The following is a 10,294-nucleotide window of genomic DNA, read 5'->3' as shown; positions in this document are numbered from 1 at the left end:
ATTTGGAATGGAAGAACCACATTGCTATGCAGTCAAGTGGTTTGAAATAGAGTGTAAATTTGACAAAAAAGCTTCTGATATTCCTAAACCTTATTTGAAGTCTTTAAATCTTGAGGTAAAACATTTTGACGATTACTTGGGCATGATTGAGATTATGAACCCAGTTCACCGTTCCAAAGGAGTTAATTTTGCGACTGTAATGCTTTAAATCTGAACCATACCTTTGTTATTGGCCTCAAACAAAGGCTTAATATTATGATTCATTTTTCCTGCCTTGGCTACCTCTGTTGTCATTTTTCCTAAACCATTTGAAGCATGGAAGAAATCCAAACGTATCAATTAGACTTTCTTTGACCTAAACTAACCATACAATTTTTGCAATGCAAGTAACATTCAAGTATCCATCCTCTATAGTTTTTAAAGGAAAAGTTAGTTAGTTAACTTTAACACACAAATCTATGCCCTTTTTCAAGCCATTGAATTTGAACCATTCTCTACAAAGCATCACTACTTGTGTTCAACTTCAAAGCTAACACTCAACACATGCTACTTCAGTCTCAAATATGGGCAAACAAATCATGTTTAGTCGTTTAAAATATAAACAAAAATTAACTAATTTCACATTATTCAGTGGTGATACCATTCCTTCTGTAAAAAAAATGCTTTGAAATGATGGATGGTTCAAATCATGAAGAAAACCAACCAAGACATTAACATTAGGGTTACATTCAAGTCCATGTTTTGTTTGACAAAAGAAAGTAGAGTCATAAGATGCTTTTGCAAGCTTAAACTTCGGTACTGGGCCTATGCAGAGGTGTCTCTGAAGGCATGCTAGAGGCGCAGCTTAACAAGACTCCATTTTTTTTAGGTACCAAATGTTTAACTTAGTTAGTATGTGTGGGTGCGTGCGTACCTGTGTGCGCGCGTGCATGCATGTTGCTTATAAAAAAAAGTAGGGCATTGACTTCATGTTTTACTGATAAGTGCCAAAATGACATTTACTTACCTATACATTTTAAGGCTGGTACTAACTTATTTTGCAAAAAAAAATTATAAAAACACCCCATGTCATGTGAATTTGAGAAATCTAGGTCATGTTGAAATTTCATTGTAATGTTACTCTTTTCACATACTTTTTTTTTTTTGGTTTTGAAAACAATCAAGAACATGGAGGGAGGATCCAAAACATAATTTTTGGTTAAGCCAGACAGTTTGGCTTAGCGTCATAATTTGGTTAAGCGAATATTGAACATTCACTAATCGAATTTTATTTCGCTAATATTCTAGAGTGTTTCAGCGACTTTAATATGGTTTAAGAGATGAGAGTTTACTTTTATTTTATATATTACGGACATTATAAAATATTTTTTAAAATCAATTAAGTGTGATTGAACTATTGGTAAAAAAAATTATCATTAATCATGTTGTTCTTTTAATTATTTTTTTAAAACTATCAAACCATTGAACTATTGGTAAAAAAAATATCATTAATCATGTTGTTCTTTTAATTATTTTTTTAAAACTATCAAACCCGACTTTTCTATTTTTCTTCAAACAATATGGTATAAAGATATAAACAACCAAAAGAACTACAAATGTAAAAACTACAACACCAATCACTATTGCTACTTATTTAAATCTATTTGAGTTTTCCAATTTAGAGTTTGATTCAACATTCCTAGACTGATTACAGTTTGAAATTTGAAATTTGGCAAATCCCACTAACAGAACTGCATGATTCAAATCTTCTTTCGCACATACGTCTGGGCATGAAACACCGCTTACGTAAGTTTGCATCCAAGCTGCATTAATAGTAGCTTCACCAAACAAACAAACATCAGTAAGTAATGTAAAGTGTTAATTATTTTTTGGAAGAGCAAAGACAAATATACTAGCAGAACAACAACTAGCAACTAGATACCTGAAACAGGTCCATGCTTCACTATACTGGCAGAAATTTGGTATTGATCTGTAGAAACCACGCTGTAGTTAGAAATTGAAGCCATGATCTCGCTTTTTTCAAATTTACACGACCCTTCTTTTCGAGCATAGGCGTATTCCTTCTCTGCCATTAATCCCCCAACCTGGATTATGCATTGGAAAGCATTGCTCATCCAACCACCTTGACATCCAGAATCACTCTGCACGGACACATAAATTTTTAATACATCTAGTACACATAAAGATGAAATAACTTGTACTTCAAGTAATTTAGTTTAGAGTGTTTAGTTGTACTATAGTGTTCCATTTCTATTTTAGGCTATCATGTACTTTCACATTATGTATATAAACTCATTGTATCTTCATTCACAAGTAATGAGAACAACACTTTTCATTCATATTCTTTCTCTCTTAATATGGTATCAGTTTCTTCTCCTTCAAGGGGCAGTCTCTTAATAACATCACTATAAAATTAACCAAAAACATCAAAATAAGGGGAAATCTGAAAAAATAACAACAACAAAAAAACCTAATTTTTTTAAAACAAAAACAACAAAAAGAAATATCATCTGATCGTAGTCCAGTATCTGCTGCTCACTTGGGCTAACAAGGCGTCCAGTGGCCAAAAAGTTTGCACCTTCGAGTGCTTCAGTGGTACTGAATGACCAGCAAGATCCGCATGAACCCTAATTACGATGGAAAGCAGAACATTATCATGTAAGGCTCCATTGCAGTTAAGATGGAAAGCAGAACTAATTTGAAGAGTAAAAGTGTGAAAATGTCATAACATTATTATGCAAGGCTTTGATTGTTTACATTTGTTTACTAGTTTCATATTATCAGCCATTCTCAAACTTAGTAATAGTTCTACATCACTTGGTGACATTTAATTAATAAAACGTATGATAATTTTGTATTAAAAAAAGCATGAGCCTATCTGCATTGAAATTTTTTACTCTTAAATGTAGCTTCTATTTTTTTTTCTCCCTCTCAATCAAACAAAACATCGATTTAAATCCTTATTTTCCTTTTCCTTCCCTCCTCTCAAGTAAAATATCTTCTGTCCATTTCCCTTTGTTGAACCTAACATATAAAGAAGTAAAGGGTTTGAGTGCTTTTATTTTCATAAGAAGTTCAGTCCTATAAGCATGATAATTAGTCTGCCGTTATAAGTTAAGGGCATTGTAATATAAAGGGGACTATTTCGAGTTTGATTATAAAAAAAGAGGGTTATCTTCAATAGTCTTGACACCATCATGAAAATTTAGCAATGGAAGTTCAAAATTGTTTTCTCTTAAATCCAACAAAGTAGAGAATCCAATTTAGTAAAATTACTAGGAAATCAGTGACATTGTTTCCTACAAGTCTAATTTCAAGTAATGAAACTAGAATGACAAGTGAAGGTCTCAAAGTACCACTAAGCTTTTTTCTAGGTAAATTAATTAGAGATACCTCTAACAGATTGCACCTCAATCCGCATGGATCAACAAATGATGAATAATTCAAATTATGAAGAAAAATACAAAAACACATATACATTAGGGTTACATTCAAGTTGAGGCTTATGTTGACAAAAATAATTTGGTTGGTCTCTCACACACACAATAAATGTGCTTGCATGCACGCGTGCGTGTTTGTTAATTTTAAAAAAGTAGGTCACTGACTTCATACATCACACACGACACTCAAAATCTCAGAAACGGCCCACGTCAAACTTACAAAAAAAAAATAAAATTAAAGAACTGTAGAGATATAATCACATCTATATTTTATCAATATAACACTAGTCTAAGAAATAAAATACAAGGATCAGTGGCGACCCTTTGAATTTTAGGGTGCGCAACCGCATAATCCCCACCCCCACCCACCCACCCACACACACAAAGTATGTGCACGTGTGCGCGTGCATGCATGCATTACTTATAATAAAAATAGGGTACCGAGTTCATACTTTCGACAAGGCACTCAAAATTTTAATGACAACTCTGACAAGAATCGTATAACTCATATATTTATAAATATTGAAGTCACTCTTTTAAATTGTATTACAATTACACAACAAACCTTAAGTCTCAAATGTCTAAAACTTCTAAGAACATAATTATAAAATCCAATGATTAGGGAGAAACTATGTACTAATATGCAGAGATTTATTCTTATTCCCATAAAATAAATCATACTATTGTCTATGCTGAATGTTAAAAAAATTTAGCATTCAAAAGGAATGTGCATAGGCGATTTTAAGCCCCAAAAAAAAAAATCATATTTAGGTGCAAGGTATCCAAATGTTCCAGCAATTGTAGTTGCCATAAACTTGTCACCATCTTGTGCAAGTTCCACCAAACCAAAATCAGAAACTTTTGCTAGAAAATCATCGCACAAAAGCTCAAGAGATTTACTCCCTCCGTTTCAAAATACATGTCCATTTTTTGCAATGTGCACTATTCACTTGACTTACTTTGACCATATTTTTTTAACTAATCTATAAATACAAATATTAGCATGTAAGATGTTGTTTGATTTGTCTCGACAAATATTTTCAAAATATTAAATTTTTATAATTTTTTACTTTAGATAATTAAAGATATTAACAGTCAAAATTATGCATTGGCATGTGTGAAGCGGTTGACTTGGACATGTATTTTGAAACGGAGGGAGTAAGATTTTCCAATGGAAAAGTTGTATGTTTAGAGGACCAAGAGACATGTACTCATAAACCTAAAGCCTCTCATTTCCTTCAATGGAGTAGCCTAATAGGGATACCAAATGTCGGTGTTGAACCTTAGAAAGAACAACAATTTCAGCTTGAAATGAGTCAATTCCTTTACTACTTCTAATAGCTCCACATTCCATTATTTTCACTTCTATTTTCGTCCCGTCTTCTAGTTCACCTTTTTAAACGGCTCAAATCCACCATGGCCTAGCTCATTTTCTGAATCAAAGTCGCCCGTTACCTTGCGTAGAAATTGAACTAATATGACATGGTTACAAACCTCAATTACATCATAGCTTTCAACTTCATCCCTACCGTGTGCCACAACAGATGTTTAAAATTGTTGTCACCTAAAAATGTAGTGTGTTTTGGGAATGTTTCTTCACAATTTCTTTTCCTTGGACTATTAAATGTTTTTTTTTTTGAGCAAAAGGACTATTAAATGTTTAAACCGATAGAAGAATGACATTTCAATTAAATGACCCATGTCAGCATTGACTTAATTTTCAATAGTATTTATCTTAATTTAACCCTCCAGAAATTGCTTCAGTAATTAATTAATTTTTTTATGTGAAACGATAAAGAGTTAAGAAAGAACAAAACATGAAAAAAGGGGGTGGGATTAAGAGAAGAAAAAGGGTAGACTTTATTTTTTTGAAGAAGAAGAAGAAGAATTTTGATAGTATTGGAAGGTTACTTTTTAGGCCCCCTCCATATCTCTTTAGGCCCCCTAAAGTGACAAAATTAACCTCTGTCATGTGTGCTGTATATAAATTATGAACATTCCGGTATGTATCTACGGGAGGACCATTTTGCTCATATGAAAAAACATACCAAACAGACGTCTTCTTTTACATTACACCATTTACCATTCTCTCTTCTCTCCCCTATTCTTATCTAATGTTACCCTCTTGTCGCTGACTCACTCACACTCCCTTACTGATGGTGGATCAACTCACTTTGCTAAGTGGCCAATCTGCAATAAAATACACAGAGAATCAATCAATTATTATTGTTTTTTATTAATTTGATTCCTCTTCTGATATAATATACAACGACTAATCAGAGACATAAATTTGAAACAAACAGAAGGTTTAAAAGAAACTTTTATATATATAGCTATTTGCACTACGGTATGTATATACCGGAGGTTTATAAAAGAAACTTGAAAAATATGCATCCGGACTCTAATACCGTAGGCTCCATTTTGTATTTTTAGGGGGCCTAAAAAGCAATCTTCATAGTATTGTCAATCAGGTACTAGATCCGTTGCTTCGTTTCTTTCTCTCTAATACTGTTCTATGTTATCGCAAATGGTTATTAGTAGTAAAAGAAGATTTTTTTAGTCCAATAAAAAAGGTGTGCATTTGCTAATTTACATCTTCATTAATTAATATATAATAAAGTAAAATTTCTTACACTTATTCAGTGAAAATGGTAAAAAAAACTACCTACAATTTTTATAAAAAAAAATAAAAATTTGTTTTTTGAGAGGAAAATATATAAATAAAAAATAGTAAAATTAAAAGAATTAGTAAAAGATTTGTAAATATACTCTAGCATATTCTAGAAAGTTATTAACATATCATATTTCTTTGTACCTATAATGCTCTCAATTGCTCACATAATAGAATTGTTGGGATGTTAATATCCAGACACCAAATACATGCATCTAACAAACTAACACCAAAAACATTTGACGTCATTTTACATGCATCTAACCATCCTAACGTCATTTTCCATTCTCTAATTGAGAAAATTAACATGTAGCTTTATTTATGATGATGAACAATATCAATAATAAAAAGGATAACTGCTACAAGGCAAACCAGAATAAAGAAACCGCAAATTGCATACCTGAAATTAAATCAATAAAAAAATGTCACAGTAAGTCTATGGTTAAACTTTTGAAATTGGATATAAAAATTATTGAAACTAGCAAGTATTAAAAAAAATTAATTACCATCTTCCTCTTGGACACAAACACAATGGTGCTAATTCAGTATTCTCCAATGGACTTGATGGCACACGAGAAAGAACAGGACTCTTTGGTGCAACTTGAGGATCTTCAACTTTTATATGAACAACCTCCTCAGATTCAGCTCTTGTAGCACCATCAACCCCTTTCTCTGCAACATGTTTTGATTGATTACATTATTTGTATAGGATTGAAAAATGGCAAAATTATTTTTCATAAAATAAAAGCAAAATTAACTACATGAAATTATGTACAAGGAGTTGATTTTGTGACTGTAATGCTTTAAATCAGTACCATACCTTTGTTATTGGCCTCAAACAAAGGCTTATGATTATGATTCATTTTTCCTGCCTTGGTTGTCATTTGTCAATTTGTAATCTGCATATCAACCAACAATATTTATAAGCACACAAGGGGAAAGCAATTTAAATCCTATTTAAAAAGAGACCCTAACAAAGATTGGCATTTAGATTCAATTTAGAGCCAAATACGTTTATGATGATTTTTTTTTCGGAATTTTAATGGTTTGATAAGTAAAAAAAAAAAGGCTAATAAGGATTTTTTAACATTTTTTTTCTTTCCTAAAAAAGAAAACATATTTAAAATAAAATATACTTTGTAGTTCATGAATTTCATCACCTTAAAAGAATGGTTGCTATCAAATAAAAAAGGTTATATATGTTTTTAATTCTTATAAATATTTTTAACTTTTCGTTTTACTCGCTAAAAACTTTCTCTGACTTTTGTTTATGTTTCGAATATTGTAATAATCTCACCATTTTTTTTATAACAAAACATGAATTAAATATGAATTTTCATATTTTTTTTGTGTTTAAAAATTCATATTTTGTTAAAAAAAAATCTGAAATCTTTTGGAAATATATTCTTAAAAAATTCGAGTTAAGATCTTTTTTATTTTCTCTATTTATTATTATAATTTTGAGGTGTATATTATTTTTATTTTCTCTATTTATTATTATAATTTTGAGGTGTATATTAAATAATTGACCATCTTAGATCACATTATTATTTATATTTTAAAATTAAAAACTTTGGTAAAGAAAAGAAGCGAGAGAAAAAAAAGTGTAGAGGATATTGACCCAACAAAATCAGATTCAGAAAAGCTGAATTAATATTATCACTTTCTTCAACCTCTTAGAACGCACCAAAAGATATTGGCCTAAAGTCTGACATCCAAGAAGAATTATCAACTTTAAGGATCAATATTAATGATGTATTGAACTTTGAAAATTATGACAGTTGATTAGAAACAAAAAATTTATGTAAAAATGACAATTACAAAGGAACGTAGGGAAAAATTAAGGACCAAAAGCCCCTCAAGAATAACTGGATTCTAATAATCCATGAAAGAAACACAAATTACAAATTACCAAAACAAAAGAGCAAAGATGTAGAACAGTAACATACACATTGCAGAAGCCAAGACAAAATACAGAATCAATCACACAGAAAAATAAAAAAATCACAGAATCCTTCCATCAAATCTACCTTATAGAACAACTCCACCAACCAAACCCATTCCAAAAACAACAACATTCAGCCAATGCACAGATCCTGCAGCAGAAACATCAGCAGGTAAAGCCTTTCCATCACCATCATCACTGCCAGCACCGCTACCATCATCTACAACCGAAGAATTTGTTTTTCCAGCCTTAGGCAACAAACCCTTAGCCGGTGCAGGAGCCAAAGCTGGAGCCTTAGCCGGAAGAACAAGATCAAGAGGCATAAGTACCTTATCAACCTGATAAATAGCAAGTTTGCTATCGGTATAAACAGTACCAGTAACGGTAGCATTAACTGCTCCGGTAGCCATACTAACTTGATTGCCACTGTAAGTAGTGACGTTCAGTTGAAGCCTAGCATCATCACCGGCTTGTGTTTGAACAGGGTTGGTTAAGGTATCAAAGTTTGAAATAGAAACAAACGAAGCAAGGGAGTGAAACTGTAAGAGTTCAACTTTTTGTCTATCAGTGAGGGAGTTGAGGAACCCTGCTTTGAGTTTGGAGAATGCAGAATCTTCTGGTGCAAAAATGGTTAACCCTCCTGAACCTGATGGTGATGATACTAGCTGCGAGTTGAGTTGGTTTATTAATTGTGTTGTTTTGAGAAGACGAATTAGAACGGAGAACCTTTTGGCTTTTTGAAGAATGTTGATTATGTCAATGGTGGGTCCTTTTGGGATTGCTTTGGTGGGGGATGGTGCACCAGTTGGTGTTGTTGGAACAAGCGGAACTGTGCTTAATCCTGGTGATGGTGCTGTTGCTGTTGTTGCTGGTAATGGTGGTGATGCTGTTGTTGATGGTAAGGGTGGTGAGGGTGATGATATTGTTGGGGTTTGAATTGGTGAGAGTTGGGCTAATGTGGTTGGGGTGTAGAAAGTAATTGCTAGAAGAAAGAATGAGGTGGAAATGAGAGACTGTTGCATCATATTTTTCATTTTTGGGATTTTTGAACCGTTGTTTAGAAATGGTGGGAGTATACTAGTGCTTATTCTTGCTTGGTGATGTTGTGGATGAAGAGGGGAGAAGGGGTTGCATTTTATATCTTAGGAGGATGGAAATTAATGATTGGTTAATTAGGTGCAATGCTTTTATCAGAAATGGTGCAGTTTCTGATAGAACAAATCTTCTTTGTCTGTCATGGAAAGGTGGTGTATCATAGTATTGTAACTGATAAGTGGTGAGGGAGGTAAGATTTGTGTATGATAGGTAGTGTTAGAGCCTATAAGGTGTATTAATATGTACAAGCGTGTAATCCATCTGCATGAAGTGTTAGAACCCACCTTTTTTACGGCTAAAAGTACGCATGCTAGCTCATCAAGATACAAGGATATTGAAGTAGAAACAACTAGATCAATATTAGAAGATGCGTTTAATTAGGAAGAAAAATCTTATTTCTAAAAAATTCGTCCTGAAATAAAAGAAGAAATCAAATGACATCAACAAAACTCGATAGAAATATCATAATTAGATAACTTGTCGGCACACATGTTTCCGTCTTTGAAGATGTGAGTAAACAAGAATCACATCTGGCTAGTAAAATTGTTACAATTCAGCCATCTATTCAAAAACTTTCAAGGAATCAGAGTACTGTTTTTTAAAGCATCAACCATCAATGTATAATCACATTCAAGCCATAAATTATGTCAAATTAGGACTCATAATTTCAGCGTAGAAAAAGATTATAATGTGCAAACCAACGTTTTAGTCTCAAAAAGTGTAACTTGTTGCCAAATTGATATCTTAATAAGATGATAATCTAATTAAATCCTCAATTCTTCATTATGTTAGTCATTTTATTCCCCAATGTTAAATAGGGACATTAAATCGATACAAAAAACTGAGACTCGAATGAGAAGGACCAAATGACGTGGTACATGGACCAAAATGAAAGAAACCCTTCATTCTTCTTCTTCATTGTGAGTTCCTTGTTTCAGGTCTGTATTTCCTTCACATGGTAGTGCTCACGAATCTTGCAAGTCAGAGGTCTCAACCGCCCCATAGTTAAGTTCAATGATTTCATCTTCTAGACTAGAACTTAAACATTGTTGTCTTGTCCACATTTCCGTGAGGCTCCAATGTCAGATTCCATCCTGAGAATTTCATCCAAACCGTTACAGTTCCGTTCCCTCCACATCTCAA

General features: G+C 32.6%; 2 protein-coding genes and 1 pseudogene across 3 annotated transcripts; all 3 read right to left on the bottom strand.

Moving 5' to 3' along the window:
* Positions 1 to 1,629: 1,629 nt before the first annotated feature.
* Positions 1,630 to 3,779, bottom strand: LOC146933390 (cysteine proteinase 15A-like). The gene is made up of 4 exons (XM_085705180.1): positions 3,277 to 3,779; positions 2,550 to 2,627; positions 1,922 to 2,141; positions 1,630 to 1,817 (listed from the first exon to the last, which is right to left on the bottom strand). The coding sequence occupies exons 1-4, from the start codon at positions 3,478 to 3,480 to the stop codon at positions 1,630 to 1,632; spliced, it is 690 nt and encodes a 229-aa protein (XP_085561306.1). The 5' UTR covers positions 3,481 to 3,779.
* Positions 3,780 to 6,155: 2,376 nt separating this feature from the next.
* LOC146933389 (uncharacterized) lies at positions 6,156 to 7,138 on the bottom strand. The gene is made up of 3 exons (XM_085705179.1): positions 6,932 to 7,138; positions 6,618 to 6,783; positions 6,156 to 6,511 (listed from the first exon to the last, which is right to left on the bottom strand). Exons 1-3 carry the CDS (start codon positions 6,993 to 6,995, stop codon positions 6,427 to 6,429), a joined length of 315 nt encoding a protein of 104 aa, XP_085561305.1. The 5' UTR covers positions 6,996 to 7,138; the 3' UTR covers positions 6,156 to 6,426.
* Positions 7,139 to 7,892: 754 nt separating this feature from the next.
* Positions 7,893 to 9,163, bottom strand: LOC146933388 (fasciclin-like arabinogalactan protein 11 pseudogene; annotated as a pseudogene). Its single transcript, XR_015007448.1, has one exon. The product of XR_015007448.1 is annotated as a fasciclin-like arabinogalactan protein 11 pseudogene (transcript).
* Positions 9,164 to 10,294: the final 1,131 nt, after the last annotated feature.

The sequence above is a fragment of the Medicago sativa genome, chromosome 4, assembly GCF_051527215.1.
Source record: "Medicago sativa cultivar Bolivia chromosome 4, Bolivia_mono, whole genome shotgun sequence".
In the NCBI taxonomy this organism is placed as follows: Eukaryota; Viridiplantae; Streptophyta; class Magnoliopsida; order Fabales; family Fabaceae; genus Medicago; species Medicago sativa.
Note: the sequence above shows the minus strand (reverse complement) of the source record. Positions and strands in the feature narration are given on the sequence as shown.

What these genes read in the sequence shown, in the direction of transcription:
- LOC146933390 (XM_085705180.1), bottom strand. Translation starts at nt 3,480, where the DNA reads ATGTATATGTGTTTTTGTATTTTTCTTCATAATTTGAATTATTCATCA. An exon ending in ACAATGTCACTGATTTCCTA is followed by an intron (nt 2,628 to 3,276) that starts GTAATTTTACTA and finishes CATCGTAATTAG; the next exon opens with GGTTCATGCGGATCTTGCTG. An exon ending in GAAGCATGGACCTGTTTCAG is followed by an intron (nt 1,818 to 1,921) that starts GTATCTAGTTGC and finishes TGTTTGGTGAAG; the next exon opens with CTACTATTAATGCAGCTTGG.
- LOC146933389 (XM_085705179.1), bottom strand. Translation starts at nt 6,995, where the DNA reads ATGACAACCAAGGCAGGAAAAATGAATCATAATCATAAGCCTTTGTTT. An exon ending in GTTTGAGGCCAATAACAAAG is followed by an intron (nt 6,784 to 6,931) that starts GTATGGTACTGA and finishes AACATGTTGCAG; the next exon opens with AGAAAGGGGTTGATGGTGCT. An exon ending in TTGTGTCCAAGAGGAAGATG is followed by an intron (nt 6,512 to 6,617) that starts GTAATTAATTTT and finishes ATTTAATTTCAG; the next exon opens with GTATGCAATTTGCGGTTTCT.